General features: G+C 43.7%; 1 protein-coding gene across 9 annotated transcripts in view; it reads right to left on the bottom strand.

The window, feature by feature from the left end:
- NEO1 (neogenin 1) overlaps positions 1 to 18548 on the bottom strand; it is a 540003-nt gene that overhangs the window by 248255 nt on the left and 273200 nt on the right. For all 9 annotated transcript variants that reach the window (XM_086959257.1, XM_086959255.1, XM_086959251.1 and 6 more), the window contains exon 4: positions 5 to 158. In XM_086959257.1, the coding sequence (XP_086815383.1) occupies positions 5 to 158 (154 nt within the window). The remainder of the gene's footprint in view (positions 1 to 4; positions 159 to 18548) is intronic.

Raw genomic sequence — 18548 nt, 5'->3', positions numbered from 1 at the left:
TTACCTTTCTAGAGCTATTTCCTCCTCGTTTTTGGTCCAGTGGATGATAGGAGCAGGTGAACCAGAAGCAGCACATGGGACAATAACACTTTGACCAACAACTTTGGTTATGGGAGTGGGTTGAACGAGGAATGACAAACGTCTATCTTCACCTGCATCTGTAGAGAAGGACAGCATCATTTTTAGACAACCATCCAAGATTTTGATTTCATTAGGGTCAAACTGCAACATCCTAAACTGAACACACAGTACCAAAGTGTGACAAAAGCATTTCCATTACCATTTTCAGCATACAGAACTATGTTGTGAAACAGACATCTTTGGATCCATACTATGTAGCACATACCTTGTGAATGGCTGGCTATGCCCATAGTAATAAGTTACAAAAACTAGGAGTAAATGAACAGAATAAACGGCAACGTTTTTACTTAGAACTACATTTATTGCCTTCCCGCTTCTTGCAATTGGTAATGTTGCCATTGGAAAATATTTCAAAGGAGAAAAAAGAATGACATGTCCTTGATAACCTATCAACATGAAACCTATATCCACAAAGTCCCTGGGTTCTGGACAAATAACCATGGAGCAAGCTGGCCAAAATCACAATTATTTTCCTCACCCAGTCTCTCTGTCAAATACACACAAGTATGTTGTTCTCCCTAAACATTGCCACAAAATCTACAGTGTTACTTTTTTTATTTTATGCGCAAGTGAGAAACAAATTAATGGTCTACTGAAGTATAAAAGGGGAAGGTGGGAACATATGTACAAGACCTTTTAGAAATCTGTTTACAGTCAGATTTGAATAAGGAGGGTTGGTCGGACAGCTGCATGAAGGCAGACAAGGCGGAAAGATACCCTTTTAGAGTGCCCACAGCAGAGCCCTGCTTAACAAGGGTCAAAATAAAAAGTAAAACAGACAGCGGAGCAGAAGGAGGGTCATTAGACTTTTCTGTACAATATGACAAAAGTTTTCCATCTGCAGACGTAAACCGTCTTGGTGTAAGGATGCCTGGCTGCCAGAATAATATTACAGACTTCGGGAGGAAGGTTGACAGCTATCAACTGCTGCTGTTCAATCTCCAAGCAAGAAGGTGAAGAGTTGACAGGTTTGGATGGAGGTTCCTCCCCTGCTGCTGCAACAGGAGATCCATCCTAAGTGGTGGCTTGATCGGAGGATCCATTTTCATGTTCAGCACTCGGGATGCCTGACTTTCTGTGCCCAGTCCGGAGCCGCAAGGATGACTTGGACCCGGTTGTTCTTGATCTTCTTGAGAACTCTGGGTAGAAGTGGTATGGGTGAAAAAGTTGCACAGCAGACTTGAGCTCAACTCGAGATAAAAATCATCTCAGAGAAAGAGCCGTCTTGGAACCTACTCAAAACTGCGGACAATGGTTAGATCATTGTCAACTGATCTAACCAAGGCCCAACCTATTGTTGAGAGACCTTGCGCAACCTCCAGGTGGAAACGTCATTCCTGATCCGTTAGGCCTTGTGACTGGTGAGTTTAATTGTGGCGTTAAAGGGTTATGCCATGCTGTTCAAGCCATATCCATGAAGAACCGGTTAAACCCACTTACTGGATCTCGGCGGCGGGGGAACCGCCCTAGTCTTCCATACCTTCCATACTTAGTAAAAGGAGACACAAGAGCCTTCGTCTGCAGGAGGAACCCAGATTTATTTCAATAGCCCGGGCTATGGAACAGAGTTCCAAGCTAGTCAGAGACAAGACAGAGGAGGCTGCTACTTTACTCTGTAGCTTACAAGCCTTTTATACATTTTTTCTCCAGTCTTTTGGCTGTTAGTTCATTGTTTAATCAGGGCAGTGTTTGCAGTTGATAACAAGATCCAGATGGTGCTTGTAGATAGTGACCTGGTCAAGGATTGGTACACTAATCATTGTTCACTCTGCTTTGATGAAGGCTCAGTCTTTCAGGTCATTGTTTAATTGCCTTGATCAAAGCCTGGTCTTTCACGTAACTGTTTAATCACCCTGATAAAGGGCCAGCAGTCAGACCATTGAACAGATAACATGATCACGGTGTCAAGGATGTTTACCAGGCTGGGAGCAGGAGATGGAAAATAAATAATTTACTAGGGTGTGAGTGTCTCGTGGCTTTTAGTTGAACTGCAAAGAACAGGGTTGGTTGGGTGTGAGACAGTCCCTGGGCAGAAATGCAGGCTGCAAGATGGTTTTTGTCGTGTCAGTTAGAATTTCCTCAGGCATCAGCAGAAATGACCAGGAGGGTCGTGTGTGGGTGTTTGACACGAGATGGCAATGAAAAAACAATGCAGTCCTGGCACAAAATGGACGCCAACAAGAAGAACACTTTTCCTCAACCAGAGACACAGGGGACTCTTGGAAAAGGGTCCATGATCTCCACCACACCCTATTTGTTATAGTGCTACATGGTGGTGCTGTTATCTGTGAACCAGTCTTCCCCTGATGGAGGGTGCAATGCCAATCAGATTTTTCGTAGCTCCAACAGGTTGATGTGGACTCCAGATTCTGCAGGAGACTAGTGTCATCTGGTCTCGATCTGTCCCAGATGGCTGCCCAATCCCAGGAATGAATCATCTGTCACTACTATGAGATCTGGTTGGGGAAAGGAGAGGAGTCTGTCACTGACCCAATCGTGGTCAGTTAGCCACCACTGCAGGTTCCGCTAAGATCTGGACCTTGTCAGAGACATTATCCTGATGCTGTACCCTGGAACTTCAGGTCCCACTGCAGAGCCTGCATATGTTATCTGGCATGTCTCACTAGCAGGATGCAGGTGGCCATGAGGCTCAGCAGCTACAGTCAATCTCACCGAAATCCAGGAAAGAGGCTGTAACATCTGTATCATAGCCACAATATTCTGGCCTGTCAGGTGTGACTTCGGCATGTTGATAGTGAATGCAGGAGGTCCGCCGTAGTCTGGAGGTGGGAGATGACAGCCTGGGGCGAGCCTGCCTTCTGCAAACAGTCATCGAGATAGGGGTAGACTGGCAACCATATCTGCGCAGATGACCTGCCACCACCACAAACACCTTAATGAACACCTGAGGGGCGGTGGTAAGGCCACAAGAGCAAGTGAAATGAAAATGCCTGAGGCCTACCATAAATTGCTGGGAACACCTATTGGCAGGCAGGATGGGGATGTGGAAATAGGCGTCCTGCCAGTCCAACGCTACCATCAAGTCTCCTGGGTCCAAGGCAGACAAAACTTGAGCCAATGTGAGCATCCTGAATTTCTTATTTTTGAGGAAGAAGTTGAGGGCTTGGAGATCTAGGGTAGGACAAATGTCTTTGGCCTTTTTCGGGACTAGAATGCAGTGGGAATAGCAACCACAGCATACTTCAGGCACTGGACCCTCTCTATGGCTTCCTTGGCCAAGAGAGCAATGAATCCTCATGGAGTAGTGACAGATGATCCTTTGTCAGCCGATCATTAGATACAGGCAAGAAGGATGGGGTAGACTCGAATAGGCGGGTTTAGCACCTTTGGACGATCGGCTAAGATGTCATGGACTGTCAGTGGTGGAGGTGATGGCGATCCTGCCACCAACTAGAAGCCCATGATCTAAAAGGGCAAGATTAGGAGGCTGTAGCTGCCGGGGGGTGGGCGGCTGAACCAGACAGCTGGCTACCCAACCTACGAGTCCGGTATGGATGGCGCCCTGGTCCACGAAGATGCTGGGAACTTGCATAGCTCAGTGACTGGGTTAAGGCTAGCGTGGTTGAAAGCACCTTCCATGACAATACATAAATTCACACAAACACAGTTGACAACCAGAACACTCTTTTATAAGCAGCATTCAAAGTGTAATTTATGCACTGATGTGTCCAAATGACTGGCAGAACAACTCAAATTAAATCTCAAGATGCATGAGCATGAATTTAAAGATGTGCGAAAAAGTACCTCAAAAGGCACAAAAACGCATCTCAAAATGCATGGACCGTTTGAAACAAAAGCTTTACATATCCCGTGGAAGAAGAATTTCTCTTTATAATAATGCTAGAGTGCATGTTTTCTTTTTAAATTCTTTGACACTAGTCATTGGAAGAGTTTACACCATTAAGACCAGACCAGATCTTACATGGCATGAACCTTAATTTAGAGGTAACTTTACACTTGTTTTAAATGCTCGTCTCATTATAACTTGTTTGCTCAAAAAGCAGGGGTGCAGATTTGTAGTTAAAGAATGAGTTACTTACCTTCGCTGAAGCTTTTTCCGGTAAATACAGTTTCTACCTGTAGATTCCTCACCTTTTGTATATATTCCAGGAGGAAGCTTGGACCGGAAACTTTGACAACTCTCCCACACTGGTAGTAGCGCCGGGCTTCAACAATGTTCCACACGTTTGACGTCACTGGAGCCGTAAAGTGCCCCCAACTGGCATAATTAGTGGTGATTGAAGATTTTTCTCCAATAGAATGAGCACAAATACATTCTGGGGATCCTCGTCTGCCATGGAATAGCAGATCTTGGTGTACAGGATAATCCATCTGAAAAGAGTCTGTTTGAAGACTGCCTTGCTGTTTATATTTCCAATATATCCCACAAAGTGTTTGTAATGCAGTCTGAACTCTCAAGGTCTGTCCACATACATGCTGGCAGCTCCTTCAGGGTCAAAACAATGAAGTTTTTCTTCCTCTTTAGTTGGATGTGGTCGAAGATAGAACGTGAAAAAAAAGATTGATGGATTGTCTTAAGTGGAAGGGAGTGACCACTTTGGCAGGAAGGCTGCCTGGTTCACACCACCAACTTGTCAGGAAAGAAGAAAGTGTATGGTGGTTTTCCCCTCAAGGCTTAGCGTTCACTATGTAAATGTAAATTGTAAATTGATACTTGTATAGCGCACTACTCACCCGCAAGGGTCTCAAGGCGGTTGTACGAATACCGCTGTGGAACCCATCCCGGCTTTCCCTGTGAGGTGTCCACTCCTGGGCACCCCCAAGGTGGAGGCCAGGCATCCTTAGCGTTGTGGGGGCCGTTGTGGAGATTAAGCAAGCTATTGCCCAGAGTTGCAGAGTGGGACTCCATGATTGGAATAGGCACCAAGGCGAGAATTATCAGGTCCGTGGAATTTTTGAGCCCAAGACCCACCAAGGCGGGGAATTGAACCCTGGTCCCGGGCTAGACCTCCGCATCAGGGTCTGCCGCTCTAACCATTGAGCCACACTTCTCCCACTTTGTGGATATGATTATGACTAGAAAGACTGCCTTAAATGTAAACGATATGTAAATGTTAACAGCAATGAGCAACTGAGAAGGGGTTCAAGCAGGGAAGATGTGAGAACTAAATGGAGTCCTGCTGGGACATAATAAAAGGAGTGGGCAGGAATTTGTTTGTAAGTCCCTCAACTTTCAAAACGATGGGGGATTTGAATAAGGATGGTGATCAGGCAAACATACAAAAGCCGAAATAGCCAACAAATAACCTTTAACTGTGGGAACTATGCAGCCCATGAAGAATATCAAACAGACAGGCTTTTAGAGGATCCAAAGAATTATCTTAGCACCACTTAGTAAACCTACTCCATCTGCCAGCATAAAGAAATGGGGTGCAGAGTCTTCTGTACGATAAAATAACATCCACCACTTAAGAGGGAAGTGAAAAAGGAACTCATGTTGCTCATTCAATCTCCAGGTATGATGGTGTAGACTCTGGAGGTGGGGCTATAGAACCTGCCCCAGTGTTTGTGAGGTCTGCCTTATTAGGGAGACGGAGTGGAGGGTGCAGTGCGAGATGAATCAGGTCTGAGTACCATACGCTCAATGGCCAGTACGGAGCAATAAAAATTACTAGGGGCCGGTCGAGGCAAATCTACCTCAACACAGAGTTAAAGGATATTGGAGGAAACGCATAAAGATGCTGATATCCTCAGATCAGTCAAAAAACATCCCCCAATGCTCCCTGCATCAGATATATGAGGAATCCACCAAAGACGGTATATATCTTGTACTACTTCTGGCCGGACATGTCACTTTAGATGGACTAGATAATGTCAACTGAGACTGTCTGCTTGTACATTGAGTATTCCGGACAGGTGATTTGCTCCTACACTAATCTGATGGTCCTGTACTCAGGGCCAGAGTTGTGGAGCTTCTCTGAAGGGAAGAGACAACCCTACTCCACCTTGCTTGATGATATACCGCATAGCTGTCGTGTTGTCCATTAAATTATCAACCGACTGACCACAAAAGGAAGGCAGAAAGGCTTTGAGAGCTAGACGTATCGCTCACAATTCCAACAGATTAGTGTGCAAGGTCTGGTCATCTGGTGACCAGAACACTCTGATCAGTTCCTCCAGATGAGCTCACTACCCTAGGGTGAAGACATTCGTGTTGACTGTTGTTACCAGTGGAGGTAGATGTAAAGGATTTACATGAGAAAGGTCGATGTCCAACTTCCACCATTTAAGGTTCACTGCAGTGTCTTTGAAAATCCTGATGGGAGGCTTGAAGATCACCATTGTGTTGAAACCACTGCCTACAGAGACACCACTGGAGGGCCCTCTTAAGCCAGAATGCATGGGTGGCCAACAGTATGCAAGACCCTAGCAGGCGTAAGCTCTTCAGTACTGGAAAAATCGTTCCATCCTGAAACATCAGAATCATAACTTGGATGACGTGAATCCCATGAGGAGGTGAAAGGATCAATTCACAGTAGGGAACAGTACTGCCCCTATGAATAGGATGCACAGAGAGGGCACTAAGTGAGATGTTAGATTGTTGATGGAGAAACCCACGCTGAACAGCAACTGGGTTGTCACCTGCAAGTGATTCAACACCAACTCTGATGACTTGGCTTTTATGAGCCAAACGATCCAGTAAGGCAATACTGGAATACCTGATCTTTTGAGATGAGCCGCTTGCAACGCCATTTCCTTTGTGAAGACTTTGTAAAGATTCGAGGAGGGGAAGTGAGGCCAAACTGAAGAACTGCAAATTGATAGTGTTTTTTAGCTTACCATGAAGTGGAGATACCTCCAGAGAGACAGCAGGATAGGACTGTGAAAGTAAGCATCCAGCAGATTTATATACACCATCCAGTCTTCTGAATACAGAGGACTAAGTACATGAGTTAAGGACATCATTTTTAATTGCTCCTGGTCGAAGAACAATTCAAAATCCTGAAGTCTGGGATTGAACAGAAATCTCCATTATTTGTTGGGGAATAGGCAATAACAGTTTCTGACTCAGTTTCTGGTCTGCAATCAGCTCTACTACACCATTTCTTTTTAAATTGATTTTTATTGTCATTTTCATAACAAAACTTCAAGAGAAAAAAACCGACATTGCAGTGCTTGACTGTTATAGGAAGGTACGACATATCCGCGACACATGTTGTACACAACTGCAGTTGGAGTCCACAATATGCAATCAATAGTATGCAACACCATAGAACATAAGTGCCACAGGAAGCATGTTGATATCACTCGCCTAATTTCTAATGATACAATAACATTGCAAGAGGCGTCCCTGCAGGAACACAGAGCATATGAGTCATTTATTACCCCTCAACATCCCTAGTGCTCAACCAGGTTACAAACGTTTCCCAGATATCTTTGGGTCGAGATTTGATTGGTTGGAGATCCCAGTATGTGGTGAGCTGTGTGCTGCAGTAGGCAACTTGTGTGACCCAATCCTTAGCCAGCGGTGGTCCTGCTGTCCCCCAGTGTAGTGCAATCTGTCGTTTGGCCATCATAAGTAGCATTGCGGGTAATTTACGCGACTTCAGGGGCACTGTCTCCAGTACTCGAGCAAAAATGTTAGGGGAGTGATGGGGATGTACAAGCCAGATATAATTTTTATGTGTAGGTGAATTTCCAGCCAGTAATTCGCTATGGGCCTGCAGCTCCAAGCCAGATGTATAAAAGAAGCAAGTGGAGAGCCACATTTCCAACAACAGTCATCAGATCTAAGTCCCATTCAATGCAGCTGTGTGGGAGTACGGTAGAGGCGATGAGCTCTACTACACCATTTAATAGTAGGGACTGTACCTCATGTTGAAGAAGTTGTAAATCTTTGTGCAGTAGTAGAAGGGTAGAGGGAGGGTAGAAGGTTAGGACGTACCCATTTATCAGTTTTACATTTATAGAACCAAATGTCCAATGCTCTAGATCAGGGGTTCCCAAACTGGGGTCCGCGGACCCCCAGGGGTCCGTGATACATTCCCAGAGGGTCCACAGACAGCAGTTTTAAAAGCACTGCAAAGTTCCTTGTGTAATGAGCAGTTTTTGGGCAGCAATAAAAGTGTCAAGATAACTCCGGTAATTAATGTAGATGCTGCAAAGAGATGGGGGTTTTGTCCAGTGGCAGCTTTGACTCATCTAAGGAAGTGCAGAGGGTTAATATGCCTGCTGCAAAGAATGTCTACCATGCGTTACAAAAACAGAATTTTGTTTTGTACATAGCTCAGTGGGTTCCTGCTTTTGCCACAGAGATTATTTTGTTATTGTGCAGTTTACAAGTTCCAATCATAATCTAGCACAGTGAGCTATAAACTGCCGTAAAAGAGCTGCAGGCAAACTGCATGGTACAAGTTAGTAAGTTATGCTTTTTTTCCAGTCTTTCATTATCCCAATGCTGCTAAAAATGTTTGTTTGGGTAGAAAAAAATCCTTAATATTAAAGTCAACGCTAACCCCTGTGTTATGTTCTGAATCCTGAGTTTGCGCTTCTCCAGAGCAAGCACTCTTCAAACACTCAAACCAGTATGGATGACATGCGCATCCTACACCTTGTAGCCCCTTTGCCTTATGTAACATTTTCTATTAACTAATCTACACATGTATGAATCATTGTCTCTGTATGTGTGATGTAAAGTGCCCTGAAAACCTACAGCGGTGTGAGAGGTGCTATAAAATAAATGAAATACATGTGCTATGGAGAGATGAGAGGCACTGTTGGAGGGTAGTAGTGAGGGAATCAGTGAATATTGTTAATCATTGAAGATTGACAAAAGATTGCAAATGCACCATTTTCCCCCAAAGTTTCTATGGGGAGAGCCCCCCAAAACCCCTTTTGTAGTGGTCAGGCTCACTCGCAGCACTTGGTGTGCACTGTACAGGGACTGGTCAGACACATTTGCCAGAGCAACTTTAGGTTTTCAGTCCAGCCTTGGCAGGAGGAGCAGCCTTGGGCAGCAACATAAAACTAAACAATTAAAAGTTAGTCCCTAGATGCAGCACCAACCTTCTCATTAAGATTTTTTGATTTTTGCAAATATTTTTAATATACAAAATACTAAAATCTTTAGTAATTCAAGTCTAGTTTTTGTTTGAAGTGCACCCGTGTGTGTTTATTTTTTTCGAATTACAGTTTTAATGTTAGACATTCAAATCATACAAATTGCTTGGGGGTCCCCAGCTTCAAGCACTGACTCAATGGGGGTCCTCAGGAGTGAAAGGGTTGGGAACCACTGCTCTAGATTTCGACTGATGTGGAAATATGGATACATGTCCATCCAACAGTAAATCGTGTTTCAAGAAGGGTAAACTAGGGCTGCTTTCCTGCACTGGCTGAGGAACAGGAGGTCTGAAAAAGTTGTAAGGCTCTTTGTCGACCTTTAGCATGTCCTTTAAAGACTTTGTAGAGGGGGTTTGGCTGAGCATCATATTGTGGTCTTCCTCAAAATGAGAAACCTCTGGTAAATCCTCAAAACCTCAGAAATTGTCAGTAATCTATCGGCAAAGATTGTACTGCAAGAGAGCAGGCTTTAGCCTTGCTGTCCCTTAAATGCTATAGGGCAGAATCCACTTTTGATCCAAAAAGGTATGACCCATCAATAGGTAAATCTAAAAGCATGTTTTAGACATCCTGCCAAAACCCTGCATTTCTGAGCCAAGTATTCAGTCTGATCAAATTAATCTGTCCACAAATCTTGCCACAGATTCAACTGTATCCAATTTGGGCTTAATGATTTGGGGAGCAGCTGCTTGACCATGGTTCAATAGTTCTCTAAAGTTAGCTTGGTGATCAGCAGGCAGTTTAGGTATAATCTCATGAGACAAATCTAGTAAAGCATGTTTGTGGGGCAGAGGCGTACTGACAAATTTCAGGATTCACTGCGTTAGTGGGACTTGTAGTAGGTTGTAGGTTTTGCCTGTGTGGTGTTCCACAATGAATGGCATTTCAGACACTAGGGGCCCTTCAACTATCCCACATGAGCCATAAAAGGATTGCTTGTAGTAGTGAGAGTTACAGTGGGTCTATGGGTGGGTGGTGTGTCTTCAAACATTACATGCAAAATGTGCGTGGTTGTGTAATATTGTTGGTTAATTTATTAGTTACCTAGTAGTATTTAAATTTTCAAGGCCAAGATTCTATAAGTGCCAGTAAGCGACAAATGGTAAAAGTTACTTACCTGTAACAGCTTTGTTGCTTGAAGCGTATTTGGATTCACACGCTTTGCATTATTCCACCTTCTAGTGGTTGGGTCTGGCACTGTCTCCGTTTTCTTAATTTTTTCTGCTTTTGGGCATCAACTACAGGTGAGCTTTGCCAACCCTTGATGCCAAACTTAAACACACAATGCCTGAGTAAGTGGTTGTCATCTTAAGATTCTGTTTTCACTTATTGTAGAGACATGTCTCTCATTGTGCGAAACTATTCAGAGGCTTTGTCTTGTTGCTTGCGTCAATCCCTTCACTGAGAGGTGAGTGGACATCATGTGAATCCAAAAAAGCTTGAAGCCGCAAAACTACTGTTAAAGGTAAGTAACTTTTTCCTTTTGGGGTATGAATCGTTGCACAAATTATTAAGCAGCATTATATTTTGAATGGGATGGTATAAAGTATATTTGAGATTTACTGGCTCATTTGTGCTCCTCCCCCTTTGAATCTAAATAAATGCTTATATCTACAAAACTATTGTTATACATTGTTACAGGTAAATAACATTTTCCGTTTGAAGCTTGGACCTTTCCTGCATTCCCATGTATTGCAGACATTATGAAGCAGTAATAATTTTGTGGACATGCGGTAAAATATATATGTGGTTATAAAAAAGTTGTTTACAAACTTTCTGGCTCGCTTGCGCACCCCGACCTCCCTGTTTGCATGGATATCCATACAATAGTGTTATATTAACATGAAGATAGTTTACCATGTGACGCACAAGCATATGTCATCATTGTAAACATTTGCTAAGGTGTAACAAGACTGAATGATTTGAACTATCCTGCTTGCAATGATCCATTTTGATACTTATAGACCTATGGCCCACAGTGGGCATGTAATTAAAAAAAAAACTAACTTTCATTTGTTTTGCCTCCTGTAAAAAAATAGATGCCTGCTCTCCTTGCATCTAGCATGTGTCATGTCTTTTCTGATTGAAGGTTTGGGTTTTAAAAGTAAACAGGTAACTGTACGGATTGGTTCACATGGAAATCTGATACCACCTCTGGAATAAAGTGAGGGTCACCTAACACAAGGATGTGATCACATTAAAATCCAATTTTACGTGTCAGAAACTGGACTTCTTTTTAGTGCGCCAGTTGAAACTAGGTTTCCGGAGCTGTGCCAGTACCAGGCTTAAGTTCCACATTGAGCTGGGACAGAGAGTGGTGGATAAATACTCTTCACTATCTCTAGAAATCTTTGTATTACAAGTTGGTGAAAGGATTATTTACCGAAGAACCTCATGTATATGCAACTAGGGAAGAGAGGCTCTCCGAGGCATATGTTGGTTTTGCATCAATTACTTGTATTAAATATATCAAGTATCTGACAATGATGGTGTAGGATATATTGTAAGGGTTCTTACATGCACCAGTATATAGATGTGTTTCAAGTGGCTGCACAGCATTTGTGTGTTGCAGGGGCCATTATGCCTCCCTTAGGGCTTCCATCTGGAAGGCGAGATGGCTAAATTGTAGGCTGGACGCGCCAGATGGCACACTTTCTATTCTTGTAGGGTTAATAGAATTTGAAACACTAGTATTTTTAGCATTATGGCGGCTGTTATTTCCATACGACCTGTGAATCATGTTTGGCAGGTCTACTGGAAGGCTATTAGGATAAGTGCCATATTTGTCTGCTTGTTTTTTTTTTTTTTAATTAACATTGCTATCAGGGGAATCGGTTGTAAAGACATAGGCAACTATCCCAGACCATTATATCAACAGTGCATTCTATTGTTATATACCTGGAATGAAAGCTTTGGCATTCTGCTTTTTCATGTGTTGCGAACAGCTCTATTTTTGTTGTTCCTCAGGTTTGGAAGACTGCCTCTTGGCCAAACTCCCACATGGTCAAGATATCCTCTTGCCTGCTTAATATGTACGCGTCTACATTTCATTGCCCCAGCAGGTATATTACTACTAAACAAGATCTTCGCAGTTCAGGCTGGACTGTTCCCATGAGGCACAGGGTCAAGACTGAACTGGGGTGGCGTGGTGAGCAAAATAACGATGGATTAAACCCAGATCTATGACTAGGGGGGAATGTTTTGCCATTGTGCAACATTTCGTCTATCATCTTGTGTGTTTTGCTGTAAGAAGTGAGCCAAAGTCATTAAGCCACTCATAAGGAGCCCATATCCGAGATTGGTTCCCTACCACCAGGACTTCGGTTTTCATTCCCTTGAGCTGCAAGCAGTTTGCCCCATCCAGTGCGATACTGCTGAACGTCAGTTCCTATGAAGGTCTGGGGCACTACAAAGTACAGGCAATAAGGAGAAAATCAGCTTGGCGTCATTAGCATAGCAACACGAAACCAAATGATTCCACCAGATCTGCTAAAGGCAATACATAAAAAAACGTTGGTCCCAGGGACAAAACCCCAAGGAACTCTGCAGTTGCTTTAACAGTCCCAGAAATGAAGGGATCGTCAATAACTTAAAACTTCACCTGTCTGAAAAGAAGGAGAACCAGGCCAAGACTATATTTCCAAGCCCACAGCTCTGCAAGCGTCTGAGAAGTAAGCCATGAGAAATGGTACTGAATGCTGAACTGAGATTGAGTAGAATAACTACCACTGCTCTACCCTGATCAAGTGCCTACCTCAGCTCTTACGAAACAGCCATGAAGGCTGTTTCAGTACTGTGGAATGCAAACCAGATTGAAAAGAGCCAAACAGATTGTTGGTTTCAAAATAGCCAGACATTTGCATGTTGGTGTGTTTTTCTAGCACTTTGGTGGGAAAAGGTAATAAAGAGATAAGTCTGTAATTTCCGATCTTTGAAGCATCCAGTGGCACTTTTTTAACCGCATCGCTGCGGCGGTTATTTTTCCCCTACGCGGCTTTTTTCTAAAAGCCGCGTAAGATGACGAGCTCAGCTCGTCATCCGCACACGCCCCCCGTGGCTGATGAAGAGCTGAGCTCGTCATCAGCATCGAAGGGGCAAAGCAATGGCTTCACAGCGGTTCATACTGACAGCAGTACTGAGGTAGACATAATTACAACCCTTGTGAGGGCTCACTCTCAATATCACTAAATAAACCTGATCTCCACCTGCTACTAGCTTTGGAACATAACCGACAGACTCGATTTAGGGCAATGAGTAAAGTATTTATTCTGTACCAAAAACAGTAATAAAGTCAAAATGCAGTAGAATAAAAGCTCCAAACCACATTATAAAGATGGAGTAAAATCTAATAAGCAAAATGACCCCAAAATTACAAAAATCCATTAACAGGACCCGGAGATTTGAATTTTAGAAATTTTATGTAGAAATAGTGCCAATGATAGTTTATCGTCATGGTAGACAGAGGCACAATTTGATGCTGACCGTGATTATTCACAGATCTGATACACCAACCAGGTTTGCCCTGATCAAAGATTTTTTCTTCTGACGTTAGTTCTTTTAAGTCCAGATCCACCACAGGAGAACACGTCTAAAAAAATACCTATGACCTCAGGCAAAGCACCTAAAGACTAATAGGGTGTCAGGCAGAGGCCAAACTACAGGGTCCAGAATAAGAGTTATTTTGACAAGTCGAACTGCAGGGTCTAAATTGCTACAGTCAGGCTATAACGGTAGGCTTAGAGACATGCTTTACACTGTCATAATACAATGACATAATAGGTGCTGCAGTCCTTTAGAGATATTTAACAGAGGCCCTGGGTACATTTTGAAACCTTCACTATGGACTCATACGTAAGTTAAATTTACCAATTACGAGGATGCCATTCGGAAACTGTTTGAAGTAGGAGCATGGGTACTTTACCACTGGTTAGGAGGATTAAAAAGTACAGAGTTCTAAAGCCAGCGAAACATTACAGGGTCCAGTAAAAGGCGAAACACACAGGATTATCATGTAAAAAAGGCGGATTTCTTTCAATTGGGTTTCCAAACAGGCTCACCTGCGAAGGGCAGGTTAATTATTAATGCCTGCCCTTTAGGGCTGTAACCGGAGAACCTGAGACAAAGTGTCTGCTTGCTGTATCTTTGGCCCTCAGTGAGGACATCAGACGTGTATTTGTAATAGTTTTACCCTACTGTATGACAGCTTTGACTTCCGTGCATATTGTTCTGGCAGGTATTGCCTGAGCTCTTTGATTTTGTCCCACTGCTAATGGCCTTACTGCAGAACAAGGCATTTAAGCTGACAATCAGCCATTGGTTTGCTTTTGACTTCTCCATCTTACAGTCTACTGCCTCCAACTTTTTGTTCTCCTTGTATGAAAGTGGTCCAGGTACAATATCCCTCTCCCAGCAGTCGACACAAGGAGCAAATAAACTGGAGCATTACCCTTTATGTATATTTGGTCTTGGCTTGAAAGCTTGTATAGCTTTTCCACCCTTGGAGGGGCTGCCTTCGAAGATGCCAACTCTTCCATACCTTCTGTGGCCTGGTCTCTGACAATGGGTAGCAACTGGTTCTTTATATGGGATCGCAAAAGTGTCTCTAGTACGAAACAAGCCTCAGACTGAATTTCTCAAGCTAAATCCCTGCAGGTGTTTGCTAACTTCTTGACCACTGCATTATACAAAGAGGTCGCCTGGAGTTTAGGGTTGTGATAGAGGACCACTGGAGAATTAACTTCTTGATCCTGCCATATGCCTTTCATCTCATGTGTGCTTTCCTCCATTAAGGGTTGATCATATTCCTCACACAGCTCATTGTGCTTATCCTTTTATGACCCTGTTATCACTGGGGTACTAGCTCTACTGGAGTTGCATCCCTAGGTCTTTTCTAAACTGCTTGAGGTTTTCTTGCATTTCTTTTTCAAGGGTTTTTTAAGAGTTCTTTTTCTTCTGCAGCTATGCCTTCATTTCCGCTTCTGTGTTTTTCCCTCAACATTGAGTATTTGTAGTACTGAGTCAATTACCAGGATGCTCTATCTTTTCACCAGCATCGGTGTATATTCTCCCAGTTTTGAACGCCTTTTGAAGCGGAAACAAAGAGCGTAGGATCGTCCCGATTGGTGACTTATGGGTTCGACTCCAGGGCCTCCTTGGTGTTGCATCAAGTGTTTCTAAAATAAAAGCTGCTTCAGGGTCTTGGAGTGAGAAATGATTTGATCTGGCCTTCTGCACCCATGTGGCATTGTAAGCATATACTTCTTTAGCCTCTGCACATGCTCAGTGTGCGCCTTTCTTGCAAAATGTCTGATTTCCGTTTCAATGAACAATGTCTCCTCTACATTGGATTCATGCTCTCCTTGGGCCTCTCTTCAAATACATTTGCTTTTTATGAGATTAGGTGTAGTGTGGCTTTCAAAGCTCTTAGTACAAAGGCCTTACATGCCTTTTAGTCTTTTGACTTATGGCCCTTTGGTAAAGAGACTGAAAAAACTATTAATGTTTTGTAGTGCCAATTTATAGTGGCAATTGAGGAACAAGACAAACAAATAGACAGCACCCTCCCCATTCCCATCCATCCCACGACACCATCATCAAAGCAAAACACGTTTTTTAAAATAACCTGGCTTCTTGTACGTTTCAATCCGGTTTTCAATATATTATGGATTCGTCACAGATGTTTATTCACTGTCCTGTACCCTGCATAGTGGCACCGCCTCCAGTCTTCCCTATGAAGATCGTCAAACTGAAGCCCACAACATGACTTCAGAAAGCAACGGTGGAAAAAAGAATCTCAATATAGCGACCACCTATTGGGGCACTGTGGATTCATGTTCACTCTGGTAAGCACCCATAAGAAAAAAAGGCGAGATAGAGAAAAATTCAGACAAGAATTGCAATGCTTACTGATGCAGCTCACCTTGATAATGAGATTCTACAAAATGTTTAATTACTGTATGCTAGGGCCAAAGGGGTGATACAATTTTAGACCTGCAGCAAAATCTACAGATATATGACTAACAACATGTGCCACAAACACCAACATTAGCAGCATACTCTGCTGACCTCAGCAGAAACAGTTTCTAATTCAAATGGATCAAAAACTACAAAAAATCTGCATGTGAAGTTAAAATTATTTCTGCATGTGAAATGCTCTAATTGACTATCCAGTCTAATTATCACCCGTTCAGACTTTTGGAAAGCGGAGAAAGTCTTCCCAGAAGACATTAATTCTCCTAGTGCATCTTCTGATGGGTTAGTGCTATTATGTATTGTTATGTTACAGGGTATTTGTAAAGCGCGGGGCTAATCCAGAGTGTGTCCCGGCACAGACTTTACCCTATTGACAGAACAGTGGGAATGCAACATCGAGTGCCTCCTCTAGTGTTGAAAGAGCCAAGTTTTTAGATCTCTCCTAAAGCTAAGGAGATTCTCCACCTGTCTCAGACAAGTCGGCAGGCTGTTCCATAGCTTTGAGGGAGCCACCTGGAACGAACGTCCGCCCATACGCGAAAAAGCGAACTTTGGCACGATCGACAACCTCTGAGTTGAGCACCGCAGGGTTCTGGATGGAGCATACGGCTGAATTCTGCTCCTGATTGATGTAGGGAGCCCCTATGTTGTGGAAGTCCTTAAAGGCCAGGACCAGGGCCTTAAAATTCACCCTCTTTCACACCGGGAGCCAGTGCAGGGACCTCAAAAAAGGTGTCCTGTGTGTCCTAGGGTCAACCATAACGATGTCCCTAGCTGCTGCATTTTGTACCACCTGCAGGCGGCCAAATAGGTAATCAGGGAGGCATAAGTACAGAACATTAACGCAGTTCAGCCTTGACGTTATCAGGGCTTGGACCACGGTTTTTCTGTGCAGGACTGGAAGTAGGAAGAGGAAGTTCCTCATAATTTTCGGTAGGCCAAAAAAGGTGCTGGCCACTAAGCAAGCCGGGAGGGGGGGGGGGGGGGGGGGGGGGGAGGGGGTGCAGACATATCCTGGGGCCACCATTGGTGCCATTCTTCACCCAGACTATGGCTGAAAAAATTATTTCTGACTTGTCCGAGGTACATAACAGTTGATTTTGCCTGAACCAGGTAAACATCTTAGTCAGGCAATTGTTTATTTCACCTCCTCTCAGAGCAGCGTCCTCACAGATTAACAGCAGCTGCATGTCGTCGGCATAGGATATAACTTTTGCCCCATGTTGCTCTGCCAGGAGTGCCAATGGAACCATTTATAAATTGAACAAAGTTGGGCTCAGAACCGAGCCCTGTGGCACTCCGACCCTCATTGAGGTGATAGGGGCAGAGAAAGTGTGTGTGTGTGTTTGGAGGGGGGGGGGGGGGCTATACTGTTTGCTGATGTCTTTCCAAAAAGGAGAACCACATAAGGACTGTGCCCCCGATGCCACAATAGTCTGGAGTCTGTGCAGAAGTAAATTGTGGGGGACAGTATGGAAAGCGACCGAGAGGTCCAGTAGTATCAATACCGCTTTTCCACCTCCATCAAGAGGGGTTTTAATGGTGCCAGAGACTTCCAATACAGCTGTCTCTGTACTTAAGTTGGCTCTGAACCCAGACTGGCTGGGGTGCAATGCCTGGGTTGCCTTTACAAAGTTAGTGACCACAGTGTTCATATACTTCTCATAGCCTTGGAGAAGTGTGGCCAGCACAACAGTGTCGTTGCTGGCAATAGAGGGATCTGCCAAGGGATTTTTTTAGGAGTGAAAGAATTCGTCCATGTTTCCAACTCTTTGGCATCAATCCCTCGGACACAAAGAGGTTCAGGACCAAATTAACGGCTGGATTGATCACTTTAGCAATAGAGGCCAATATTTTGGCCAGACAAGGGTATAAGGGGGAAGCGGATTTCAACTATTGCATTATTTTAAGGGGCGTAGTCAGCGGAATAGGGGGGAACTCAGAGAGTCTCATCTAAGTTGGAGTAGACTAGAGGGGGCAAATCTATGTTGCCATCGCTGGCATGAGGCACGTCCCCAAAAGAATCCTGGATGGTTTTAATTTTATTATAAAAGTTTTGCGCAATGTGGCTCGTCCATTCATAAGTGGGAGTGAAAGGGCTCTTAATTGCGTTCAGGGAGGAAAAAGCCTTGACAATCCTATGCAATTCATGGCTACTATTCCCAGCCTGTTCAATTTTGAAGCCAGAAAGGATTTTTTTCCCTCCCGGACTTTGGCATAATGGGCCTTCAAAAACCAATTTATAGGTTTTTTTTTTTTTAAAGACCGGGAACTGCTGGCCCTAGGCTTACAATGGAATAGGGACCTTCATGGTTCCTTCCATACTCTGAAGG

The sequence above is a fragment of the Lissotriton vulgaris genome, chromosome 2_2 (assembly GCF_964263255.1).
Source record: "Lissotriton vulgaris chromosome 2_2, aLisVul1.2, whole genome shotgun sequence".
Lineage (NCBI taxonomy): Eukaryota > Metazoa > Chordata > Amphibia > Caudata > Salamandridae > Lissotriton > Lissotriton vulgaris.
Note: the sequence above shows the minus strand (reverse complement) of the source record. Positions and strands in the feature narration are given on the sequence as shown.